Source organism: Pinus tabuliformis, chromosome 4_2 (assembly GCF_031772625.1).
Source record: "Pinus tabuliformis cultivar Carrire ecotype Pingquan chromosome 4_2, CPIR1, whole genome shotgun sequence".
Taxonomy (NCBI): Eukaryota; Viridiplantae; Streptophyta; class Pinopsida; order Pinales; family Pinaceae; genus Pinus; species Pinus tabuliformis.
Genome location: NC_142304.1, coordinates 128,288,633 through 128,316,540, shown reverse-complemented (window position 1 = coordinate 128,316,540; position 27,908 = coordinate 128,288,633). Strand labels below are relative to the sequence as shown.

The 27,908-nt window shown below is 39.2% G+C and overlaps 1 protein-coding gene across 2 annotated transcripts in view; it reads left to right on the top strand.

Moving 5' to 3' along the window:
• Positions 1–10: 10 nt before the first annotated feature.
• Positions 11–27,908, top strand: part of LOC149168576 (uncharacterized) — a 227,373-nt gene continuing 199,475 nt past the window's right edge. Inside the window, exon 1 of one of the 2 annotated variants that reach the window (XM_089428316.1) lies at positions 11–586. In XM_089428316.1, the coding sequence (XP_089284442.1) occupies positions 354–586 (233 nt within the window). In that variant the 5' untranslated portion in view covers positions 11–353. The remainder of the gene's footprint in view (positions 587–27,908) is intronic. The other variant, XM_089428315.1, reaches the window with a different exon arrangement.

Genomic DNA, 27,908 nt, shown 5'->3' with positions numbered 1-27,908 from the left:
ATAAATGATGCAGCCTATAAAGACCACCTTCGGCTAAAGTTCAGTTTCCCTTCGAGATGTCACTCAGAAATTCCCTCTACCGCCAGTTGAATTTACGTCCAACGTGACGCCGTTGTTTACTATACATCAATGCAGGGACGGAGTTTTCGCCGTCAAGTGACAGGGACATAATAAAATATAGGCTCTGCAGCATTTTCTTCGCTTTTTCACAATTATAGGCTCTGCAGTATTTCCCTCTCTTGTTCACAATTATATGCTCAGCGGCATTTTCCTCTCTTGTTCACAATTGCGTGGGTTTTTTGGAGTCAAATTAAGAGGGGAATACCATTATTATTGTTGGAGGCGTGGATTGGATGTGGATGGATCTGATAATACCGGGCTTGGCAGGCGGGGTCCGGGACTGTTCACCAGGTGAACTCGTTAGAGGGGGAGGTCGATGTGTATGTGTTTGTGCTACTTGGCTTGCAGTTGCCTTCATACTGCTCTGCTATGCCACTCGCCGCTTGCTGAACAGTTTAGCACCTTGGAAACTCCACTCGGAGAGACAAAGATCGGTGGAGAATAATGAACAATCATTTGCAGCCAGGTTAGTTTGTTTGCTCGTTCAAATTAATTTTTTGGAATGAGAAGCTGTAGAACAATTTATTCTTAATTGGTATATGAATTTTGGAAAATAACGGATGTGGCAAGAACTAAGTTGTCCACTTAATTTCAATCCAGAGTTTGCTTACCGGCTTCAAATACATTCAATGCTGTCTCTGGTGGGTTTAATTTTTCCTTTGTCTTTTTTGGGGCTTAGATTCTGAATTATAACTATTAGTCTGTGAATTCTGTTTTTTTGGGGATAATTTTTCCTCTGTCGTTTTTGGGGCTTAGATTCTGATTTATAACTATTAGTCTGTGAATTCTGTTTTTTTGGGGATAGAGTAGGTAACTGTACAGTACATTCTACACAGCAGTGCCCCCCTATTTGTGGTATCTCAGATTTTTTTAATAGTATCAAATTATTAATTACAGTTGTGGGTATTTGTTTTAAACTGTAGGTAGTGGTACCTACTTGTTTATTTTTTCAACAACTCGAATTCTATCAAAACATTGATGACCCATGAAGAGAGCCTACTTAATTTACAGGGCTTTAGGAATATGCAAATCTATTATGATTGCATCCAGTGCTTATTATTTAGGTTATAAGATGACTATGATTTGGAGCTTCCTAATGTCCATGTATATACAGAAAACCAAAGGAAATTTAAGCATTCTTCGACTCTTAAAAATTACAAATGCTGTTGTCCAATATGTGGGAATTATTTATTATGGAAGAATATCAAGGTAATACACATATACAAACAAAATGATTAGAGGACAAACTCATAAACTTCAACAAAAAAAGGTGTTAGAAAAGAAATATAAAGATGTCAAAGATATTGAGAAAAGTCTTTCGGTAGAAATCACATAAGAGAAAATTTTGGCTGACGCGTTTCAAACCAATAAGTGTGGTTCATCATCAGGACCAGACGAAGAGGCAGCCCATGGCAAAGGCTTAAATAGAGATCAATGTAGAGACCATAATTATAAAGAGTCAACAGAAAGGATGGGAGAAATTTTCACTTAAGGGTCAAAGAGTCAACAGTTGAAAATTACTTGTATAGGTCAAGAAAACAAAAGATACAAATCAATATAATAAAAAACTAAAACAAGAAAAGGAAGATCTCAAGAAAGAAAATAAAAATGAATCTAATAGAGAAAGAAGAAGAAAATTTGTGCCTAAAAAACCTTAATCAAATGCTATTAAAACAAATCAAAAGTTTAAAAGATGGGAATAAAAGCATTGAGAATAAACTCAACAATCCAGGGAGCAAAGAACTTTCGCGTTAAAAAATGATATTCAAAATCTATTTAAGCAAATTAAGAAGCTTAAGAGTTATAAAAAGTTGTTGGAAAACATAATAGAACAACTTAACTAGATGGAAGCATCGAAGTCTTCAAGTAAAAAGGTCTAACTTGTGGAAAATGGAACAAATATAGACCTAATTAATTTCATAGCTCACAAAGACGCTGATCCAATTGAAGTCAAAACATTCTCACAGGTTGTTGTACAAATGATCGTAATTCCAAGTGAAGATCTAGCGATCAATCAAGCAATATTAGTAAAGTAAATCAAGAAATCACCACAAGCATAATAAGGGAAAATCAGGTCACAAGAACTCTTTATCGATATCCAAATCATAAGAGTGGACATCTCAACTAGTTAATGTATCTATACTATTAGTGAATAAAAGCAACTGACTTACGTTTCGAAAAATATTGATGCCAATAGAATTAAGTCTTACGATAACTATTCATCTTATGTGTATCAAGTAAGTGTAAGGTTCCACAGAAGATTGAATTGGGATGGTCAGATCATTTTTTAGTTCGACAATTGTTCTCAGTGCTTAGTGTGAAAATTCCATGAATGCACCAATTGGAGTTTATTCTTCTAACTGATTAGTAGTTTATTTGTTTGTGGCAAATAAAGAATAAATCACTGATGCATTCTTCACGATAAAAATACGTTGCGGAATGTAAAATTAGAAATTGAGAAATAGATGCACACACATAAAAAATAGACACCAATATATTTGGACTTAAAGTCCCCGTAAAAACCCTGAAGGGAAAATTGGTGTAGCAGATGAGGGTTTATTTTATTATGCAACAATTTGAGAATAATTACAATTTGGATGCCCAACTGGCAATCCTTTAGCAAATATACTGGCAAAATAATCTAGAGATCAAGGATCTCCTCTGCTAATGAATTCGACATCCTCTAGCCTGCTTGAACCCCACATTGGTTACTCGCATTGTAGCCTGGAACTCACATTGTTGGCTCTGGATAACTCGCACTGTTTGGAAATTGGCTTAAAGTGCTTTGTCCTACCTCTGTTTGCCTCTAGAAGTGACTCGCTTTGCCTCCTAGAAGCTAATCCAGCCTTCGACCACTGAATCAATCCTCTTCAGGCAACTCACTCAAGGGTTTCTGGCTATTCGCAATGCTTGTGCTGCCTCCTTGCAGATGAATTTCAGCCTCCCTTTTCCTGCCACTCCGACACTGGAAAATCATTGGGAACTCTTCAGAATCCTGCTCCCAAATTATCAACTACTCTCTCTCTCTGATGCTCTCCCTCTGGGTTGAACTGTGACCTCATTGAATTTGCGAACTGGGTAGCTCGATCTGCCAAGATAGCTGATGTTTGATGTGTCACTCTCCATTCCTTTGAGCTGCTCTTATAATCTCTTTTTGAGACTTCAACGACCATGATTAAATCTCCATCAACGGCTAAGATCAATTAGACTTATTCAATAGAAGTCTCTAGAGCAATCTCAAACATCCTTAATTAGTTAACTTTAATTTACCACTTTTCGTAAGTTGGACTTAGGAAATGATTTAATTATGACAAATTAATTTAATTAAAGTGTTTCTCAAGCTTATCGCGCGAAACCCTTTCTGGGTTTTGGAGATCCTGTGTTCATTAGCCTCTTAGCATCTTTTGAGACTAGAACACTTGTTCGATGCTACCATGAACTAATACTCCCTCTTAGCGGGGAAGGTGTTCTCCACTACACCCATCACACATCTTGTAGCTGGACTATCCCGTACTACTGATGTCTGACATCTGTGATACAATTGGGTCTCACTGTCCACCATGTTGTTGCGCAAATTTTGATTCACTGCTAACTCGGTAGCTGAACCATCTTTTGCTACTCTTGCACTACTCATATTGCTGCTGCCCCTGCGCTGCTGCTATCACTATATTGCCATGGCAACTACTACAATAGCGAGTCAGATCTAACGTGATCTTCCTCTGAAGCAGAACTAGGAAATCTCTCCTAGATGGAAACTCCTACATGGAGTCTCACTCTGGCTGGAACTGCACTTGCAACTTGCAACTGGGCAATTCAAATTGCCTCCTCCAATCACACGAATTTCCTGCAACTGCAACTGGAAACTTGATCTCTATAGATCTACTATGCCACTGCAACTGGCTCTGTAACTGTCTCATGAGTTCTGATTGCAAATAGCTCTGCACCTTCTACTGAGAATCTGACTGTGCCCAACTGGCTATGCACCATCTCTCGAATATCTGACTGCAATTAGCCTTGCACTATCTCTCGCATGACTGACTCTGTCTACGACACTGATCTCCTGCTACTATGACTGTGGCCCCCCATAGCAAAGGGACTGATCCATGTGAACAACTACTGCATCTGATTTGGACACCCTACTTCTCATCCATGGACCTTGCCTATACTGGTCTTTGAAGCATCACACTCCTCCTCCATCTAGAGGTATTGTTGCTATCAATGCGAATTCCTCCAACATAGAGGTAAACTTGTCAATCATTGCCAACGCTGCTGTTTGTTGCGGCCCCTTCTTGTCCTTCTTTCTCTTTGGACACTGGGTGATGTAGTGACCAAATTCACCACATCTGAAGCATTTGACCTTTGACAGGTCCTTTTTCTTCTTTTCTCCTCCTTTTGAGTTCTGTCCCTGACTAGGATCCTTCTTCGCCTTCCCTTTACCTGCAAGAGCTATGTTCTCCTGTTCCTTTTCCACCTTCGGTCCCTTGCTACTGTTGCTGATAGTACCTTTTGTGAGGTTGATCCTTAGCCCTTCTTAAGTGAAGTCACTCCATAGGCGCTCCCATCCTGGAAGTGTGTCTCGCCCATAAATAACTTTGTTAGGTCCCTATAATACTAGTGTATTCCCTTAATATTATTGTCATTGTAGCCCCTTATTGTTATTGTTGTGCCCATGTTGTCCCCATATTGTTATTATTGTGCCCATGTTGTTATTATTGTGCTCCATAGAAGCCCACTATTGTTATCGTTGTGCCCTTACATTATTATTGTTATGCCGGCTCTGATTATATTGTGACCCTTTAGACTCCTATATATAGAAAGGAGGTCTTGTCATTTGTATCATCCAAGAATTGTTCATTTGTGTAATGTAAATGAGGTTGCCTCCTCGAAGAGGCTGATTTTGAAGTCGTTGATGTATATTTTCTTCTATTTTGTGCGCTGGTTGCATAACATTTGGTAGCAGAGCTTTATATTCTAGGGTTTTGCTGCTTCAAACAGGTCATCGTGGTATTTTCGCTATAACTTTTTTTCTACGAAGTTTCAAAAGCTGAAATTAAAACCCATCTGAACAGAAATCGTGATGAACCTTGGGTATGAATTTCAGATCTTGTCTCGCTATATTTTTGGAGATATGATCCAAGGAAGTTAGGGTTTTTGTAGGCTCCCAAATTATATCTCAAATAGGTGACCTGGGGAAAATCGTCATAACTTTATCTTTGAGCATCAAATTGAAATTTCGTAAAAAGGTACAGAAAACAGACAGACTGTAGTTTTTTGTGTATCGTTTCCAGGTTCGAAGGTCGAAATAGTGACACGTGGCACTTTGTACAAGTTCGATCTATTGAACTAGTTTATAATCAGGTCATTGTGGGAGATTTGGAATAAATCTTTCTTGGAGAATCCAACCTTGATCAGATTTGCGGGGTTGAAAAGAGGACTCAGAGGGCTACCTCAGGATGAAAATTCAGACCTTGGAGATCCGAAATTACAGAGATACAACAGATTCAATATCGAGCTCTTACAAAGCGAAAAAAGGTGTGTAATCTTTTTAAAATTTTGCATAAGTTTGGTTTGAAAAATTAGTGGAAGAAATTCAAAGGGCATAATGAAGCATAATTATCATTAATTGATGCCCCGACGAAAGAAAATGGAAACACCTGGTAAGCAACCTGAAAGCTCTAGCATGACTCATGAAGAAGAGGAAGAAATGCAACATGCTATATCAAAATTACGAGACCAAGTGCAACAAATTTCACTTTCACAAAATGTAACAGAAGCTTAAGATGGATGGTTTAAAGAAAGACGTGGAAACTAAGGTGAATGGCATGGAAGCTATAAGATGGATGGCGTGGAAGCTAAGATTGATGGTTTAGAAGTAAACATTGAAGATTTGAAGAAAGACATGGAAGGTTTGAAAGGAGGTTTGGCAAAGTTGCTACAAGAAATGCTTCCTAATGGCGAAAAGGTAGTAGAGGAAACTCATAATGAGAACAAAATAAATGTTAGTCATGATTTCATAGACTCTAACATTGGATTGAAGACCCACCATGTTCCAAAGATCGATATGAGGAAGTTTGATGGCAAGGATCCCGTAACATGGATACTACAGATGGAGCAATATTTCGATCTCCATAATGTGCAAAACACACAAAAGGTACGCATTGCGACTTTATATTTGGAACCCAATCAATTTGTATGGTATCGATGACTTTGCTCTCGTAAACAAATTGTCACTTGGGCAATTTTTACGGAAGAAGTGATAACACATTATGAGGATACAAAAAGCGACACATTTTTTAGCTAATTGATAAATCTCAAATGTTGATTTGGGGTAGCATCGAATGTGCTCTAGCCACAAAAGTTGGTGGAGAGGCTAAAGCACATGAGATCTCCAATACCCAGAAATGGTTTGGGCAGATTCTAAACAGTTTGAGAGATATTAAAATAATTAATATTTTTAATGAAGTCCCTAAGTCTAAACTTAGGGAAAATAAAATATTAACGTAAATTAATATAAAACTATGTTAGAAGGGTCCAAAAGTCATGGATCAAGCCATAGTTAATTTTAGCTGTTGATTAGGGAGTTAATCTCGACTGTTGATGTGTCAACGAGAAAAGTGTAAGAGGAGGCTTGAGGTTCACTTGGAGGACACACTGAGGGAGACCAGTCAGTTCAATTTCTGGAGTGGGGTTAGCTGAGAAATTTGAACTAGTGGTTTGGTGAGCAGTCAAGAGGCAACAAGTATGAAATAGAGAGAAGGGATCAGCCACTAGAGACCAGCACTAAGGCAGGAGAGGCAGACGCAAGGCATTTTAGGTAGATGCAGAGGCAGTAGGAGACTGCGTAGTCACTAGAGGGCCTGTGTGGGTGACGCAGAGAGGCCCAGGGCTGACACAGTCAAGCAGGGGTTGACGTAGAGTGTCTAGGAGCCACGCAGAGGTCAACCAAGTTGACACTGGGACTAGGAGAAGTGCTGGATAATTTTTCTCTTTGTGGGTAAGCTAGTTTGGCACCCTGTTGTACTGAAGAAACGCTGAATAATAAAATCATCCCTTGCTGCACAGGTTTTCCCACACTGGGTTTTTCCGGGGACTATTGTCTAAAATATCTGTGTCAATGTGTTGATTCTTGTACACATGTTTGTTTCTGTATTACGGTGTGATATCTGCAGCAGAATTTATTTTAATGCTTATTGAAGGAATTTCATAAATAACTTATTGAAGAATAAGTAGGAAAAGTAAATCAAATGTTGTAGTAATAGAATTTTCACATGGTATTAGAGCAAGTAATTAGAGACAGGAAGGGAAAATCAGTCATGGGTTGAGACCACGATGCAGAGGCATCCACGTCAGCGAACTCACACAGATTTTCAGAATATTGCACAAGAGGAAGAGACTTCGATTTCTCTATGTTGGCTTCCAAGCTGGAAGAAGAAGTAGCTTGTATGACTAGTTCTGCATCATCAGAAATGTGGTATATAGACAGTGGAGCCTTGTGGCATATGATGGGAATTAGGGAATGTTTATCAGAATATCGAGAAGAGAAGATGAACTTTCAGATCACCATGGGGAATAAGACAAAATGTACTCTAGTAGGGAAGGGTACCATAGTTTTTCAAACAGAATCGGGAGAACGGTTTCGTGCTACAAATGTGCTGCATGTGCCAGGATTGGGGATGAAATTACTTTTTGTGTCGCAGCTTCAAGGCAAGGGCTATGACGTCTACTTTATCAAGGAGAAGGTATACGTCAAACACCCGAGTTGGAAAAAGAAAGTGCAGATCGGGATCAAAAGTGACAGGTTGTATAGATTACAACTAGAATCACCAATGACACTAATAGGCAGTGATGGAGACAAGGACTTGAATGAACTATGGCACAAAAGAATAGGTCATTTGCACCATGGAGCTTTGAGAATTCTCAGGAGCACTGTAACAATAGTTCTGGATCTGAGTACGGAACGAGATGATGTATGCAGAGGATGCGCTCTAGGAAAGTATGCCAAGGCAGCATTTCCTAGTAGCAAACATAGGGCCAAGAGTGTACTAGGATTGATACACTCAGATATCTGCGGACCTATGTCCGTCAAGGCTGCATCCTCTAGGAAAGTATGCCAAGGCAGCATTTCCTAGTAGCAAACATAGGGCCAAGAGTGTACTAGGATTGATACACTCAGATATCTGCGGACCTATGTCCGTCAAGGCTCTCAGTGGTGCCGAGTATTTCCTTACCTTCATTGATGACCACTCAAGGAAAACTTGGATTTATTTTCTGAAAACCAAGGACAAGGTTTTATGTTGATTCAAAGAGTTCAAGGCTCTGGTGGAGAATTTGATTGGGAAGAAAATAAAAGTTTTGCACTCAGATAATGGTGGAGAGTATGTCGATAAAGACTTCACTGATTTTTGCGCTAAGGAGGGCATCAGAAGAGAGTGGACAACTCCCTACAATTTGGAGCAGAATGGAGTAGTAGAAAGAAAGAACAGGATTATTGTAGAAGCAACTAGGTCCATGATGTATGATCAGGATATGCTGAAATTCCTGTGGGCGGAAGCATGCAACACAACAATCTATGTTCAGAATAGGATTCCTCATCGGGCGTTGGGCAAGATTACTCCAGAGAGTTTTCACCGGGTAGACACTTGAAGTCAGTCATTTCAGGATATTTGGGAGTTTAGCATATTGCCGCATACCAGAGGAAAAGAGGAAGAAGCTGGATCAAACTGCAGAAAAGGGATATTTTGTGGGATATAGCGAGAACGCTAAGGCATACAGAATCTATCTTCTAGGGAGCAAGAAGGTAGTAGTTCGACGAGATGTAAAGTTCATGGAGGACAGGGCTTTCAGAAAATCTCGTGAGATGCCTTCCGAGGAGCAGTCAAAAGAGGAGCCGCTGGTTAAGCCTCTTCAACCAACGGAAGTAAAAAATTCTTCCTCGGGTTAGGAAGATTCTCAGGATGAGGAGGAGGAGCTAATAGAAGCACCTACTGGCAGAGGAAGAACTAGCAGGGAACTTCGTCAGATTCTGCTAGATGCAGAGGACTTCATCGGTGTGCCAAGAAACAATAAGAGGGAGTGAAAACAACTAGATAGATATCAGGCATTAGTAGCTCAGAATGGGGGGCCTGCTAGTTTCAAGGAGGCAACTCAACATCAGGTTTGGCTAGAGGTGATGGTAGAGGAGTACAACTCCATAATGGTGAACGATGTCTGGGAGGTAGTGCCAAGGCCTCAAGACAGATTAGTGGTAGGTTCGAGATGGATCTACAAGGCAGTGTTGAGAAATACAATGCTAGGTTTGTGGCTAAGGGGTATGCTCAAAAGGAAGGAGTTGACTACGAGGAGACCTTCGCCTTGGTAGCCAGGTATATGTCTATTAGGACCGTGATACCTCTTGCAGCTCAGATGGGATGGGAGATTCATCAGATGGATGTCAAAACGACTTTTGTGAACGGGGTAATAGAAGAAGAGGTATACATTGAACAACCAGAGGGCTTTGAGATACATGAGAAGAAGTCTCATGTATGCAGGTTGAAGAAAGCCTTGTATGGGCTAAAACAGGCACCTAGAGCATGGTATAGTTGAACCGATGGCTACTTGCAGAAGATGGGATTTGTCAAGAGTGACGCAGATCCAAATCTCTACTATCTGGTTGTAGAGAATGAGTCGCTAATCTTAGTATTGTATGTGGATGATCTCTTTTTGACAGGATCATCCAAGCTCATCCGGGGCTGCAAGAAGAATTTAGCCACAAAGTTCGATATGAAGGATTTGGAACGAATGCATTATTTCCTAGGGTTGGAAGTTTGGCAGCAAAAGGGAGAGATCTTCCTTGGGCAAGGGAGATATGCTACAGAAATCCTGAAGAGATTCAAGATGGAGGACTGTAGACACATGGCTACTCCAATGATCATCAACTGGAAGAAGATTGATGCATCATAAGGCAAGGATGTTGATCCCACCTAATACAGGCAACTCATAGGGTCCTTGATGTATCTGGTCAATACTAGGCCAAACATTTGCTACGCTGTCAACACCCTCAGTCAGTTCATGGTGGAACTGAAGAGGGCGCATTGGGTAGCAACCAAACATGTTCTCAGGTATTTACAGGGAACAGTCGATTATGGACTCTTGTACACCAGGAGTAAGGATATCAGATTGAGTGGATTTACTGATGCAGATTGGGCAGGAAGTTCAGTGGATCAGAAAAGTACCTCTGGGTACTGTTCAAACATTGGATTAAGAATGACCTCTTGGTGCAGTAGGAAACAAAAGTCCGTGGCTCTGAGCTCATCTGAGGTAGAATATATGGTAGCAAGCACAACTTCGTGTGAGGCCATATGGCTTAGAAAATTGCTTGTGAACCTATTCAGAAGGAATATGGAGGCGACCAGGATCATGTGTGATAATCAGAGTTGCATCAAGCTCTCTGAGAATCCAGTGTTTCATGATAAGTCGAAGCATATTGATATCCGGTGTCACTTTGTTAGGGACTGTGTCAAACGAGGAGCTGTACAGTTGAGTTACACTCCTACAGGAGAACAGGTGGCGGACATCCTAACCAAGGCCCTTGGTAGGACAAAGTTTGACTACTTCAGGGAAAAGATGGGGATGGTAAAGAACCCGTTTTAGTAGCAAAAATGGGAGTGATAACAACACAGATGCAGATGGAGTTGCAGTGTTAGGAGAAAGGACTAGCAGCAACACGAATGCAGAGGGAGTTGTCATACAGATGCAGCAGTGGCAATAGCAGAGCCATGGGCAGCAGTACAGGATGCATCAGTGCAAAGGATGTTGGGCAGGGATGCTTAACATCAACATAGGGACCGATGCCGGATGATCAGGGTGATACCCAGTGAAGAGTATTACTAGAGCACAATCCTCGCTAAGAGGGAGTGTTGATTTGGGTTAGCATCGGATGTGATCTAGCCACGGAAATCGGTGGAGAGGCTAAATCACATGAGATCTCCAATACCTAGAAATGGTTTGGGCAGATTCTAAACAATTTGAGAGATATTAAAATAATTAATATTTTTAATAAAGTCCCTAAGTCTAAACTTAGGGAAAATAAAATGTTAATGTGAATTAATATAAAACTGTGTTAAAAGGGTCCAAAAGTCATGGATCAAGCGAGAGTTAATCTTAGCCATTGATTAGAGACTTCTGTTGATTTGTCAACGAGAAAAGTATAAGATGAGGCTTGAGGGTCACTTGGAGGACACACTGAGGGAGACCAGTGAATTCAATTTCTGGAGCGGGGTTAGCTGAGAAATTCGAACTAGTGGTCTGGTGAGCAGTCAAGAGGCAGCAAGTACGGAACATAGAGAAGGGATCAGCCACTGGAGACCACCGCTGAGGTAGGAGAGGCAGACATAGGGCATTTCAGGTAGATGCAGAGGCAGCAGGAGACTGCGCAGTCACTAGAGGGTTTGCGTGGGTGACGTAGAGAGGCCCAGGGCTGACGCAGTCAAGTAGGGGCTAACGTAGAGTGTCTAGGAGCCACGCAGAGGTCAGCCAAGCTGACGCTGGGACTAGGAGAAGTGTTGGAGAAATTTTCTCTCTGTGGGTAAGCCAATTTGGCACTATGTTGTATTGAAGAATTGCTGAATAATAAAATCCTCCCTTGTTACACCGGTTTTCCAACATTGGGTTTTTCCAGGGACTATTGTCCAAAATATCTGTGTCAATGTGTTGATTCTTGTACATGCGTTTGTTTCTCTATTACGGTGTGATATCTGCAGCAGAATTTATTTTAATGTTTATTAAAGGAATTTCATAAATAACTTATTGAAGAATAAGTAGGAAAAGTATATCAGATGTTGTAGTGATAGAATTTTCACATCAAACAAAAGGGTTTAATGGTGGAGCACATTGAGGACTTCCAAAAATTGAATATAAGGGCAAAAGATATTCTAGAGGAATATAGGATTGATGTGTTCATAGGGACTTTAAAGGATAGCATCGAACATGAGGTTTGCCTTTGGGAACTTGATTCATTGGAGAAGGCATTCAGGTTGGCAAGAAAAATTGAAAGCAAAATTATGGCAATAAGGAAGCCTACTAATCACAACCATAAAGATGGAAGTGTTGTTGCCCCTAGCCTTCCACAACCTACAAGGTTGACACCACAACAATTAGAAGAAAAAAGAGCAAAAAAGCTTTGTTATAGTTGTGATAGCAAATACACTAAAGGTCATAAGTGTGCCGAGAAGAAATTATTTTACATAGATTGTGAAGAGGAAGAAGAAAATGAACAAGAATTATCAAAAGAAGAGGATACACACTGGGAACAAACCCTAGAGAAAGAAGAAATGATCCGACCATATCTTGTGATGCATTGGTCGGAATTACCACTCCTCAAAGTATCAAGATAAAAGGACATATCAAGAAGAAAAAGGTAATAGTTGATTGATTTGAGCAGTACCCATAATTTTGTTCATTGTAAGATAGCGAAGGAATTGAAATGCTTCCTATATCTAGCACCAGAGTGTCAAATGATGGTTGCAAATGGAGGAACCATAAATTGCTCTGGAAAGTGCCATAATATCAAGCTATCCATGGGAGAATGTGTTGAATAGTCCAATGTTTTCCATTCCAGTGGGTGGTGCTAATGTTGTACTAGGAGTCCAATGGCTACAATCTTTGGGTACGATAGCTTTTAATTTTCAATAACTTTTCTTGAAATTTTTTTAAGAAGAAAAGGAAGTTGAAGTAAGGGGCATCACAGGGAAACTGGGAAAGAGAATCAGTTCGAACGGTATGACAAAGCTTCTAAAGAAAGAACAATGTGGCGTAATTGCACAATTATGTTCGCTAGAGGTTCCCACATTGAAATCGTCTATTTCTCTAGATCTTCAAAAAGTCTTGGACAATCATTCCAAGGTATTTGAGACTCCCAAAGGCCTTCCACCTATTTGTAATCATGATCATACTATTCATTTGATTCCAGGAAATGTTCCTCCAAACATCAGGCCTTACAAATATCCCTATGGCCAAAAGAGTGAAATTGAATGTATGGTTGCAGAAATATTAGAAGCTGGTATAATTCAACCTAGTCATCTTTCTTTGCTCCAGTAGTATTGGTGCACAAGGATGGATCATGGCGCATGTCTTCGGATTATAGGGAGCTCAACAAACTCACTATTAAAGATAAATTTCCCATTCTTGTTATTGATGAATTACATGGATCAATTTACTTCACCAATTTGGATCTTCATTCAGGATATCATCAAATCAGAATGAAGACTGAAGACATTCCAAAAACAACATTTAGAACTCATGAGGGGCATTATGAATTTTTGGTCATGCCTTTTGGCCTTACCAATGCACCTTCTACATTTCAAGGCTTGATGAATTCCATTTTCAAACCCTTCTTTAGAAAATTTGCTTTAGTATTTTTTGATGATATAATAATCTACAACAAGTCTTGGAAGGATCATGTTCAACATGTTGATAGAGTGCTCAAACTATTGGAGGAGAAACAATTATATGCAAAAACATCCAAATGTTTCTTTGGAGTACAAGATGTGGAATATTTAGGTCATATTGTATCTCATGAAGGTGTTAAGGTAGACCTTAGCAAAATTAAAGCCATTAAGGAATGGAAAATCCCCACATCCATAAAGCATCTGCGAGGATTTCTCAGGTTTACAGGGTATTATCGCAAGTTTATTAAGAATTATGGGAGAATAGCAACACCTCTAACAACATTACTGAAGAAAGATGCATTTTTTTGGACTCCAAACGCAACGAAAGCCTTTGAACATCTTAAAGAGACAATGTGCCAAGCATTGGTCTTAGCTACGTTAGACTTCACAAAAAACATTATTGTGGAATGTGATGCTTCAAGAAATGGAATTGGTGCTATTTTAATGCTTGAAGAAAGACCCATTGACTTTTGGAAGTCGTCCAATCAAAGGAAAGTATTTACATAAAGCTATATATGAGAAGGAAATGTTGGCAATACTACATGCACTTAAGAAATGGCGACCTTACTTAATGGGAAGGCACTTCAAGGTAAAAACGGATCATAATAGTCTTAAATACTTTTTAGAACAAATATTATCTTTAGAACAACAACAAAAATGGGTCACAAAGATGTTGGGTTATGACTTTGAAATCATCTACAAAAAAGGGAAGCAAAATGTTGTTGCAGATGCACTCTCAAGAAAGGATGAGGATGTGGAAGCATTGCTTTGTGCCATTTCTATTATCCAACTAGATTGGATAAACGAAGCAAGGGATGAATGGAAGAATGATGAAGAAGTGTGGGAACTCATTCAAAAGTTGCAGCAAGATCCCAGTACATCTGATACATTTAGCTGGAAAAATGATTCGTTATGGTACAAAGATTCAAACAAAAGATTCTTCTGGAATTGCACACCTGTCCCTTAGGAGGGCATTCAGGATTTTTAAAAACTTACCACAAGGTTAAGAAGGAATTTTTTTGGGATGACCTTAAATCTGATATTCAAAAGTTTGTGGCAGAATGTTTGGTTTGCCAACAAAATAAAGTTGAGACAATTAAGACCCCAGGTCTATTACAACCTTTATCCATTCCAAGTCAACGTTAGGAGGAGGTTTCAATGGATTTTATCACAGGTTTACCCAAGTCCGAAGGAAAGAGTGTCATCATGGTGGTAGTTGATAGACTTACCAAGTATGCACACTTTTGTGCATTATCTCATCCATTTAAAGCCAGTACAATTGCTACTGCATTTATGGAAACAATTCAAAAGCTACATGGAAACCCAAAGATTATTGTAAGCGACAGAGATCCTATTTTCACTGGAAATTTTTGGACATAATTATTTTCTTGTCTCGATACTCGGTTAACGCATAACTCGTCTTATCATCCTCTATCTGATGGACAAACTGAGATAGTGAGCAAATGTTTGGAATGATATCTTCGTTGCTTTGTATCTGATAAACAAACACAATGGGTCAAATGGTTGCCTCTAGCTGAATGGTGGTATAACAATTCCTTCCATACTGCAGCAAAAATGACCCCATTTATGGCACTTTATGGATATCATCCATAGTCCAACACATCATATTTAAGAGAAAATTCTAAGGTTCAACCAGTGGAAGATCACATCGAGCATCACAAAAAGTTCTCCAACTCTTAAAGGATAACCTGACTTTGGCACAGAATAGAATGAAACAACAAGCAGATCAACATCGCAGGGAAAGAAGTTTTGATGTAGGTGACTGGGTATTTCTACGACTACAACCATACAAACAAATGTCCCTTAAGCAAGCTATAAGAAGGATAATAAATTATCACCAAATTATTATGGTTCGTACAAGGTGTTGCAAAAGATGGGTACTATGGCACACAAATTGGAACTTCCTGCATCTTCTCGAGTGCACCCAGTTTTCCATGTTTCATGCTTAAAGAAGGTTATAGGTGACAAGCTCCCAGTTTAAACAATATTGCCAGAACTTGACGAGGAAGGAAAAATCATATTGGAACCTAAAGCAGTCACTGAAACAAGAACTCGACAACTACGAAATCGATCAATTTCAGAGAATCTCATCAAGTGGAAGAACTTATCCGTTGAAGATTCCACATGGGAGGATGAGAATTTTATATAGAAGCATCCATAACTACTCAAGCGTTGAGGACAACACTTTTCTGAAGGAGAGGGGCATGTTAGGTCCCTATAATACTAGTGTATTCCCTTATTATTATTGTCATTGTAGCCCCTTATTGTTATTGTTGTGCCCTTACATTATTACTGTTATGTCGACTCTGATTATATTGTGACCCCTTAGACTCCTATATATAGAAAGGAGGTCTTGCCATTTGTATCATCCAAAAATTGTTCATTTGTATAATGTAAAGGAGGTTGCCTCCTCGAAGAGGCTGATTTTGAAGTCATTGATCTATCTTTTATTCTATTTTGTGAGCTGGTTGCATAACAAACTTGGATGACCGTGCGCCATTCATTGGAGAACCCATTGAGGGTCGTGCACACCAACTCACTATTTGTTGGTTTCTCCTACAACTGCAAGTTTGTTTCTAATTCTTTGAATCCTCGTGAGGTAGGAAGTAACATCCTCACCCTTATGCATTTTAACTATCCTCAGCTTCTTGAGAATAAATTTTTGATTCTTTAGTGAATTATGGTACAACTTCATCGCGACATACCACATCTCCTTTACCGTATTCTTGTCTTTAATATGCGGGACAATGTGAACTCGAACCCCGTTTAGGACCATCCTCTTCGTCTTGGCCATTTATTTCTTGAAGGTAGCCAATTATTGCACATCTGTTCGCTCTGCGATGACATTTGTCACGAATTCCTTCAAACCATGCTCATCCAACATGAATTGAATTCTGGCCTTCCAAACGCCAAAATTAGAAGCTCCGTCAAGTTTGTCTTGATCTCTGAGCCCTGTTGTGGCCATCTATGCGGAACTCAAATAACCTATTGACTAGTATTGGAAATCTCCTTCTCCTTCCTGATCAACCTTCCTTTTGCTACTCACACTCCCTCTAGAATGCGTCAATCTGCTCTCTCCTACCTCCGAAAGTCCTTTGGCACTCGCATTGCTTGCTACTCCTCCACTGGGCAATTCGGTCTACCTTCCGAAAGTCCTTCTCCAGAATCTGGCACTCGTATTTCTGCTCATGAGGTACGCACTGGTTGAACTAGCAAGTTTGCTACGACCTTCTGCTACTGGAAATCACGAATTTCCTTTTGCCTTGCGTAGATCTTCAACTGCAAACCCTTGCTACAAATTTCTATGCCCAAATCTACTATGTGAAGTCACTGATCTGCTCATTGGAATCACTTCCCGACAACCACACTGCCTGCTGCCACTGCTTTGAGGAGAATCGAGCTTTTCCTCCTCGGATCTGGAAATCGATTTTCTTGCCCCAACAATTCGCATTGCCTGGATGGTTTGCGCAAATCTAGAAACTTATGCTTCAAATCTCCCTCTGAAACTGCACAAAACTGCTTCCTTTGTTTTTGAGCCCCTGATCTGATCATGCTTTGATACCATGTGAAATTTCCACGAATGCGCCAATTGGAGTTTATTCTTCTAACTGACTAGTAGTTTATTTGTCTACGACAAATAACGAATAAATCACTGATGCATTCTTTACAATAAAAATACGTTGTGAAATATAAAATCAGGAACTGAGAAATAAATGCACACAACAAAAATAGACACCAATATTTTTGGACTAAAAGTCCTCGGAAAACCCCGAAGGGAAAACTGATGTAGCAGATGAGGGCTTATTTTATTATGCAACAATTGGAGAATAATTACAATCTAGATGCCCAATTGGCAATCCTTAAACAAATATACTGGCAAAGTAATATGGAGATCAAGGATCTCCCCTGCTAATGGACTTGACCTCCTTCGGCTTGCTCGAACCCCACACTGGCTACTCGCACTGCAGCCTGGAACTTGCATTGTTAGCTTTGAATAACTCACACTGCTTGGAAATTGGTTCAAAGTGAGTTGTCCTGCCTCCCTCTGCCTCCAGAAGTGACTTGCTCTGTCTCCTGGTAGTTAATCTGGCCTCCAACAACTTAATCAACCCTCTTTTGGCAACTCACTCAAGGGTTTATGACTATTTACATTGCTTGTACGATCTCCCTGTAGATGAATTTTGGCCTCACTTTTCCTGCCACTCCAGCATTGGAAATTCACTGGGAAACTCTTAGGAATCATGCTCCCAAATTATTTGCTGTTCCCTCTCTCTGATGCTCTCCCTCTGGCTCGAACCTGCCCTCAATGAATATGTGAACTGGGTAGCTTGATTTGCCAAGATAATTGATGCTCTACGTGTCACTCTCCATCCCTTCGAGTTGCTCTTATAATCTCTCGTTGAGACTTCAATGACCATGATTAAATTTTCATCAATAACTAATATCAATTAGAATTCACCAATAGAAGTCTCTAGAGCAATCTCGAACATCCTTAATTAATTAACTTTAATTTATCACTTTTCCTAATTTAGGAAATAATTTAATTATGAAAAATTAATTTAATTAAGTTGGTTCCCAAGCTTATCTCACGAAACCTTATTTGGGTTTTGAGATCTTGTGTTCCATAGTCTCTTAGCATCTTTTGAGACTAGAACACTTGTCTGTTGCTACCATAAACTAACACTCCCTCTTAGCAAGGAAGGTGTTCTCCACTACACCCATCACACACCTTGTAGCTGGACTATCCCGTGTTGCTGATGTTTGACATCTATCATACAACAGGTCTCACTATCCACGAAGTTGCTGTGTAAACTTTGATTCACTGCTAGCTTTGTCGTTGAACCATGCTGTGCTACTATTGCACTACCCATACTGCTGCTGCTCCTGCACTGCCATGACAACTACTGCAATAGTGAGTCAGATCTCACTTGATCTCCCTCTGAAACAGAACTGGGAAGTCTCTCCTGGATGGAAACTCCAACATGGAGTCTTACTCTGGCTGGAACTGCACCTACAACCTGCAACTGGGCAATTCACACTTCCTCCTCCAATCATACAAATTTTCTGCAATTGCAACTGGGAACTTGATCTCTATAGATCTACTGTGCCACTGTGATTGGCTCTACAACTGTCTCACGAGTTATGACTGCAACTAGCTTTGCACTGTCTACTGAGAATCTGACTGCGCCCAATTGGCTTTGCATTGTCTCTCGAATGTTTGATTGCAACTAACCTTGCACTGTCTCTCGCATAACGAATTGCGCCTACGATATTGATCTCCTGCTATTGTGATTGTGGGCCATCGTAGCAAAGGTACTAATCCATGTGAACATCTACATGATCTGATGTAGACATCTTGCTGCTCATCCAAGGACCCTGCCCATACTGGTCTCTGAAGCATAATGCTCCTCCTCCATCTGGAGGTGTCGCTATCAATGCGAATTCCTCCAACCTAGAAGTCAACTCGTCAATCTCTACCGAAGCTACTCTCTGCTGCTTCCCCTTCTTGTCCTTTGTCCTCTTTGGACACTGGGTGACGTAGTGACCAAATTCACCACATTTGAAGCATTTGACCTTCGACAAGTCCTTTTTCTTCTCCTCTCCTCCTTTTGAGTCTTGTCCCTGATTGGGACCCTTCTTCGCCATCCCTTTACCTGCAAGAGCTACGATTGTCTCTTCCTTTTCCACCTTCGGTCCCTTGCTACTCCTGATGGTACCTTTTGCAAGGCTGATCCTTAGCTCCTCCCGAGTGAAGTCACTTTTAGAAAATGTAACTAGGTGCGGTCTTCATAATTGCTATTGTACTTATGTTACTGTATATTTCATGTAAGGATCAAAAGAAGAAAAAGAAAAATGATTTTATAGGCATGGGTTTCATGCTCAATTTGATTTGTCATCTAGGTCAAGCATCTTCTTCATGCTTCTAGGGTTTTATTGAGTCAAAAAAATATTTTTCATATGTCAAACTATTGTATTAGAGTCAAGTCCCATCTAGACTTCGAAAAGAAAGTATAAAGAAAAATTTATTTGAGTCAAAAATGTAATTATTGTACCCACCGGACCAAGTCAGCTTTGGAAGGGGTAATTCGACCTCCTGGATGTGTATAAATAGAGACAATCCGACCTCATTTGAAACACACAACAAGCAAGTTTGATCTCTAGGTAAAGAAGATTGAAATTCAAGAGGAGGAGGAGCAAGAAAGCAATGTCTAAGGAGGAAGAAAATCAAAGTTTTTGCCCTAGTTTCTTCATACGTGTGAAGTTTCTGTTGCTACTGCAGGGGCCAAAGTTGCAGATCCATTGCAAGTCCGAATTTCTATTGCCGGGGGCCGAAAATCTGAAGTTGGAGCTGATTTGGAAGGTTTTGACTTGAGTTGACTTGAGTTAACTTTGACTTGTTGGAAGAGCTTGGAAGAAGGACTGACTTGAGTCTTGTTGGGGGTCTTGATCTTGTTGTTTGGGCCTTGGATTCCTTATTTGATCTGATTCTCTAAGAAGAGGGGTTTTGCTTTGGCTTGGAGCCTACATCTTGTGTCCATTGTCTATTTGTGTCTTCATTATTTATGGTTTTTGGTAATTGTTTGATGAATAGAGCATAATAAAGTAAAAATAAGCCAACATAACTTCACAAGCAATTATCAAGTAAAGAGAAATCACCGTAATTGCTGCCCCTATCGATTTCTCAACATGGTATCAAACCTAAGGTGAAAAGAAGGTAGCTTGAAGATCACTCTTGTTGGCATAAGGAGAAGTCATTCATCAAAGATATCTAAAGGACATCATTTGCAGAAAGACATAAGACTTAAGGACGGATATAAGGACACAAAGTAGGATATAAGGAAGGAGACAAGGAAGAAGACTCTAAAAGGATCATCTTGAAGGAAGGCTACTACTCTTCCATTGAAGACTCTTGTTCACACATCATCATCTTGAAAAAGAACATTGATCTCTCTTGGAAGATTATATTTTTGAAGGTTCTTTGGAGAACATGTTTATAAAAGGCATCATATAAGGAAGCATCAAGAATCCTAGGAACATCATGCACAATCTTTGAAGTAGCTTGAAGTCACCATTGTTCCAGGCACCTTTGAAGTCACTTGGAAGTTTTGGGACCATCAAGGTATTTGAAGACCTCTTAGTCAAGTAAGTACTACATTATTCTCTATGGCTCAATCTTCAAATCAAATGACTTCATCTTTGAAGTCACTTGGTAGGCTTGGGAGCATCAAGGTATTTGAAGACCATTTAGTCAAGTACTACATTATTCTTTATGGCTCAATCTTCAAATCAAATGACTTCATTTTGTAAGCAAGGTAATAAACTTGATGAATCAACAAACTGTCAAGCATGGAAGAAAAAAAGACTTGATACTTGTAGAAAATGAAGTCATGGACCATGTTCTAGGCAAAGTTGCAGAACCAGAGAAGGATAAGACTCAAGAATGGGCCAAGTACATGAAAGGAGAAGTGAGGGCTCAAAGGATTCTCATTGAATCCATTAAGGATCATCTCATTCCTTTTGTTGCAAATTTGGGCACATCTAAAGCAATATATGACAAGTAGGTGAAATTGTATTTAGTTAGCACTACAGTTCAGACGATATCTCTAAGGAATAAGCTTTACAAGACAATTTTATCAAAGGATGAAGATCTGACCTCATATCTCTTAAAGGTCTCACAATTGACAGATCAATTACAAGCACTTGGAGAAATTATTACTGATTATGAACTAATAACTTGTATACTCAATGAACTACCTCCCAAATGGAGTAGTTTTGTGACAAGCATCTACTCAAGAAAGGACACTCCGAATTTTGATGAGATATGGTCCTTGTGCATGATAGAAGAAACACGATTGAAAGAAAAAAATGACATCGAACCAAATGGAAAGTCCCAAGCTTTTGCTGCTAAGGTAGAGAAGAAGAAAGGGAAGTATGGAAAGTTTGAACCTCATCAAAGGAACAACAATCAGCCATGAAGAATTCAAGATATGTCCAAAGTATAATGCTTTGGATACAATGAATATGGACACTTTAAGAGAGACTGTCCCAAAGACCTGCAAAATAAAAGGAACAATAAGAGGAAGGAAAGAAATGGAGCTCATACAACTGAAGAAAATGAAGAACCAAAAAAGAAACCAAAGAATGAAGACACCAAGGATCTATATTATTGAAGGACTCCCCACTATCAGGTTTGCTTTCAATATATTTTTCTTTTTCTTTAGAAGATAGTAGTTATAGTGACATGTACAGTTGCATTTGTAGAAGAAGTTTGGTTTTAAAGCATGACATCATGGAAAGAAGCATAAGGCATTGGAAGGATTAGAGTCTATACGGTTAATTGCATCTCATTGGTAGCAATCATCAAGCAAAGATAGAAGCTTTGTGGACCATCCAACACTCCACCATTCATATAGTTACTTTTTTGCATTCACATCATTATAAAAGCAGTCTACTAGCTAGTAAGGATCATAAGGATCCTTGATAATGATTATAAAGGTTCTTCACTATGTAAAAGAATCTTTGTAATATGACAAAAGTATATTTCTAGTAAAATTATGGAAGCTAGCATCAAAAGAAGCTCATAGAATTAAAGATGATTGAGTTGCAGTATGAAGATATGATTAAGTACCTCTCATCTTAGAGAAGGAATCTCATCTTGAACATCATTCTAAGACATCATCTTGAAGGAAAGGTTCAACTCGTTCAAAAAGAAGAATACTAGATGACAAACATGAAGGAAGAGGTATGTGTATATAAGAGCTTCTCATTCGGAAATAGAATTGATGTCTTCAGTAATATTGCAAGAAGAGCTTATTGCAAAAACATGCTTGGTAGAACAAGCATGGTATGTTTGAATATGATTGGATTGGACAAAACTCTTCCTTTTTGAATTGGCCGACGCATATAAGCATGATGGATAAGACATAACTCTTGCATATGATTATTCAGAAGCATGATAGATGGGAAAAACTCATGATGAAGCTAAATAACATCTGATATGATCTCTCGATGCATGATATTGATCAACATCGAATGGACAACTTTCGAGGGAGTTGCAAAAGCTTTGTTGAATATGATATTGAAGATTGTTGATTAGTTCACTCCACAAACACATTGATTGATATTTAAAAGGCAAAAAGCATGAAGAAGAACTCAAGTATGAAGATAAACCAAAGGGATGTTGATCTTAGAGGGAGTTAGTAGTAGAACATCACATCTTAAAGGCTATCATGACTAGGTAACTATGATTTTTGTAAAAAAATGATAGCTCAGGGATGAATTTCTCCTAGAAGAAATCATATCTATCGAACCACCTATAATAAAATTTCATTTCTAACAATTCTAATATGAATTTCCAAAAATAGTAAGTCACATTTCAATTTGGAAGTGACTTTCCAAAAATAGAAAGTCATGTCTAAATGATCAAGGATGATCTCGACATATGGAATCCATTTTAAAATCAAATCAATCATGATTATACAAGTCAAGAATTAATATTTTTATCCTTACTAGTATTATTATTATTATGATACTATTATTTATAAAATAATCTAAAGTCATTCACCTTTAATGGATTAATAAAAACAAATTCTCTCATGAAATAAGTAAATTAAATTGAGAATATCTTACTTGGCAAATTAAACCTCTCTTGGAATAAAATAGTAACTCCACATTTAAGAGAATGTAACTCTTCCTCACTAATTCAATGTATGACAAAAGTATAACTCCTCCTCATTAAATGCACTTGTAATTCCCTCATTCAATTCGATTTGTAACTCTCACCAAATATTCTCTCATGTCTAAATGTAACTCTCTCTCTCTCCTTATTTCGAATTGTAACTCTTCAAGACTTCTATACCTCTCTCTCTCTATTCTTGGGATGAGTTACACTTCTCCTCAAGTAACTCCTCCCTCAATGGAATTCGATTCTCTTATTATTGGCTTAAGGCATGAATTCCTTTTGTAACTCCTCTCCTTTTTCATCTATTTAAGCAAGAGCAAGTGAGAGTTGATGTAGCATGTTCATTGTGAAAAATGAGAGGTAATGTTGAGTGTGTGCAAAAGAAGTGTGAGAGCAGGTGAAGAGTAAGAGCAATGAAAGAGTTGGAGCAAGTGCGAAGGACAAGATTTGATCAAGAGAAGGAGGAGATCTTCAAGCAAAGAGAAAGAGCACTTTAGTTGCAAGTTGATCAAACATTGGTGACTTTATTCATTCTCATTCTCTCTCTCTCTTTGTACTCTGCTGAACAATTGAAGAAATCTAATAGAAGAAGAATCATTTGGGTTTTCCCTTTGTGGGTTTTGCCTTGGTCATTGGACTTGACTCTTAGTGTCTCATATTTGTGCTTGGTTGTCATCATATGATCCTTAAGTTTATGTTCTATCTGCATTGCCGATTTGAAAAGTTTTGAAGAAGAAATATGCATTTTAAGTAATTGCAACAACATAAAAAATTCAGTATTTTGCAAGGTAAATTCAATTTTATGCAAATTACATTTGGTTTTCTGCAAAGTACATTCAGTTTTCTACCAAGTACATTCAACTTTATGCAAAGTACATTTAGTGCCATTCAAATTTCATTTAGTTTTTTGCACAGAACTTTCAAATTTCTGCAAAGAATTTTTAAACTTCTGCATAGAACTTTAAGATTTTAACATGGTATTAGAGCTTTGGTGAAGACAAGTCCAAGAAGACCAGAGATCTCTTGAAGAGACCCCACTTGCTGCCAAAGTTTTTTTGATCAAGATGACTTCGTCCTACTTCAAGGTAGAGGAGAAGTTGAATGATGCTTCAAACTTTGGTCCATGACAAACAAGGCTATATATCATTCTTGAAGAGCACGAAGTTTTGCAAATTTGCAGTATGTTGAAGGCACAATAGCTAATCCACTAGAGAGTTCAAGTGCTGCTATCAAATCCAAACATAAAAAGGGTGAAATCAAAGTTAGGAAAATTATCCTTGATTCTCCTAGTGATCATCTCATTACTTATATTTCTGGTTTGAAGAAAGCTAAAGAAATGTATGATAAACTAATTGGCATGTTTTCAATTAGTAACTTGAACCAGATTATTGCCTTGAAGAATCAACTGAAGGACATCAAGATGAATAAAGGAGAGACGGTTCAAGCATACTTCCCGAGAATGACTAAAATCATGGAACAATTGTCAACAATTGAAGAAGTTGTACCCGACAAAGAACACAAAGTTTTGGAGTATGTTGAAGGCACAATAGCTGTGTCACTAGAGAATTCAAGTGCTGCTGTCAAATCCAAACATAAAAAGGGTGAAATCAAAGCTAGGAAAATTATCCTTGATTCTCTAGTGATCATCTCATTACTTATGTTTCTGTTTTGAAGAAAGCTAAAAAAATGCAGACAAACTAATTGACATATTTGCAATTAGTAACTTGAACCAGATTATTGCCTTGAAGAATCAACTGAAAGACATCAAGATGAATAAAAGAGAGACAGTTCAAGCATACTTCATGAGAATGACTAAAATCGAGAATCAACTGTCAACAGTTGGTGAAGTTGTACTCGACAAAGAAATGGTGTTGATTGCACTTGGAGGCCTTTCTCCGGTTTGGGAGACTTTTATTATCACCATCAACAACATCAACACTATTCCCACATATGATGAGCTCCTGGGAAAGTGTATCCAAGAGGAAGCCAATATGATTTCCAAAGGGAGAATTTCATATCTTGAAGAAGGAGAACCTACTGCTTTTACAACTTATGACAAGAGAAAGAAAGGTAATAAAAAGAAATATGCTTTCAAATCAAACAAGGGGAATCTAGACATGTCAAAAGTTAGATGCTTTAACTGTCAAAAGTATGGTCACTCTGCTCGTGACTGTAAAGAAAGAAGAAGAACACCTAGATTAAAAAACAAATCTGATTATAGAAAAGACACTCATGACTGTCAAGAAAGAAGAAGAACACCTAGATTAAAAAACAAATCTGATTATAGAAAAGACACTTCTGAAAATCAAAGTAAAGGGCATCCTATGAAAACAAGAAATCCAAGATATAGAAATAATGTAGTAGAGACTCAATCAGAATATTTTCTTGTTTTTGCTCTTTCCAGTTCTTCTTTTGTAGATTCATGTGATAGCTGGTTAGTTGATAGTGGTGCTTCCAAACATTTTACTGGCTACAAAGAATGTAATGTCCAAAAATAGGAAAAAACAGTGATATGCAAGCAAATAACAATTTTTCACCACAAAACTTTCAAAGCAATTAGAATACACCCATAACAATCAGAAATATGGAAGCAACTAAGCCATTTTATTATAAACTAGTGCAAGAGTACAAAATATGGAAGGAATGCACTTGGGCTTGCCTCAAAGGCAAGTGGAGCAAAGCCTAGGTGAAGCAATGACAATCCAGAACTACAATCAGCTGTCCAATTATTGCACTATGCAGTCCCCAATAATTTTGCACTGTCTGCTGCAAAGATATGGCTGGAAACCCCACCTCTGGTGCTCAGAAAATTCTGCAAAATTATATCTAGGCTCCTCAAGCAAAACCCACAAAAACCCAGAAATGGTTTGGCCTGGTTTTGACTTTCCAAAATCGACCCCCAAAAAGCCTAACGCCTTCTAGAACTACTGAAGCACACTAACTGTCAATACACTAACAAATCCTCCTCAAACACTTCGGAAATGTAGCAATCAACCCCACTAATACTTCCCTTATTTCTTTCGGTAAGGAACAACTCCAATGGTTGAGTCTCCACCACCGATGTGTGCCCAGTCTCTTCCTTCTGCGCTGGCCCCAGAAGATGTGAAATCCCCACTGAAGAAAGCTATCACCTTCAGCCCCAAAACTCACCCAAATGAACAACAAATCACCAAAGCTTCTTTCTCGGAATTTCTCCTGACAATAGCTTATTTGAAGAATGCAAAGGACCTCAACTCGGTTTCTCCACTGCGTCCTCCAGGAATATGCACCACAGGGAAAACTCTGAATACAAATGCTGGAAACCACACTGAAAATCACCTCCGGAGGATTATGGATGAACCTCTTTAGGGTGGCACTCGAAGTGCCCCAAAGAAAGGGTGGGTTCTCTGCTCGAAAAACTTGTGCTAAACAACAAGTGACTTGGCTAAGCAGCTCGAGCAACTGAGAAGAAATTTGTTATGCCAAAGATGTTAAATGAAGAGTGCTACCTTCCTTTTATAGATTTCGTGGAGCCTTTTTCCTTCCTTTTTCCCTCTTTTGTGGGTCCCTCACTAAGCCTTCAATTTCCCCTCATGCATTTCGAACCATTGGCTTAGGGAGTGCGTATTTCCTTGTGTGGGTGGCCCCCACATGCTACTAACAAAATCCAAAATAACTTACTTCTAACTCCTAAGTCTTCTAATAAAAATCAAATGGGTCCCGTCTTCTCCAAAATTAGCACCAAAATGTAGAAATTAATCATGTTCCAAAATAATTTAGGAAGGGACATCACAATCCTCCCCTCCCAAATGTTGCTTGTCCCTAAGCAACTTCAATGCTAGATGCTCAAGTATGTGCTCGCCCTCCCAAGTAGCATCTTCATCCAGCAAGCTCTTCCAACACACCAAGTATTTTCTGATTGTCTTGCTTCTGAGCTTCCTTTCCCTGGGTTCTAAGATGGCTTCCGGTTCCAAAACTAGATGCCCCTCATCATCAAGTGGAGGCAACTCCACAATTGCTGTAACCTGTTTCCCCAACACCCTTTTGAGGCATGAAACGTGGAAAATATTGTGGATCTTGCTCTATGGTGGTAGCTCCAACTCATAAGCTACCTCTCCAACCCTCCTGATCACTCTGTAGGGCCCGTAAAATCGTGGTTGCAACTTTTCAGCCCCCTTCTGTTTCAGAGTGGACTGTCAGTATGGCTGCAATCGAAGGTACACCAAGTCCCCCTCCTCAAAATGCCTCTCAACCTGATGCCTGTCAGCATATATCTTCTGCTGATTCTGAGTTGTCTGCAAATTATCCTTAAGAGCCTTGAGGATGTTTTGGCTCTCTAGGATCCAATCTTTGGCCTTTGGGGCCCGATTGTCTCCAAAAATGATGTCAGCAAAAGATAAAGCATCATAACCATATAGAGCACGGAAAGGAGACATACCAATGGACATATGATGTGTGGTGTTGTAGCAGTACTCTCCCAAGTGCAGCCATCGAATCCATGCCCTTTGTTGCCCTGTCACATAGTTCCTGAGATAACCCTCTAGCCATTTGTTTACCCTCTCTGTCTGGCTGTCGGTTTGTGGATGGTAATTGGTGCTTGGGGTGAGCTCTGTGCCTACTAACCTGAAAAGCTCCTGCCAGAATCCCCCATAAATCGGCTGTCTCGGTCACTGACTATAGTC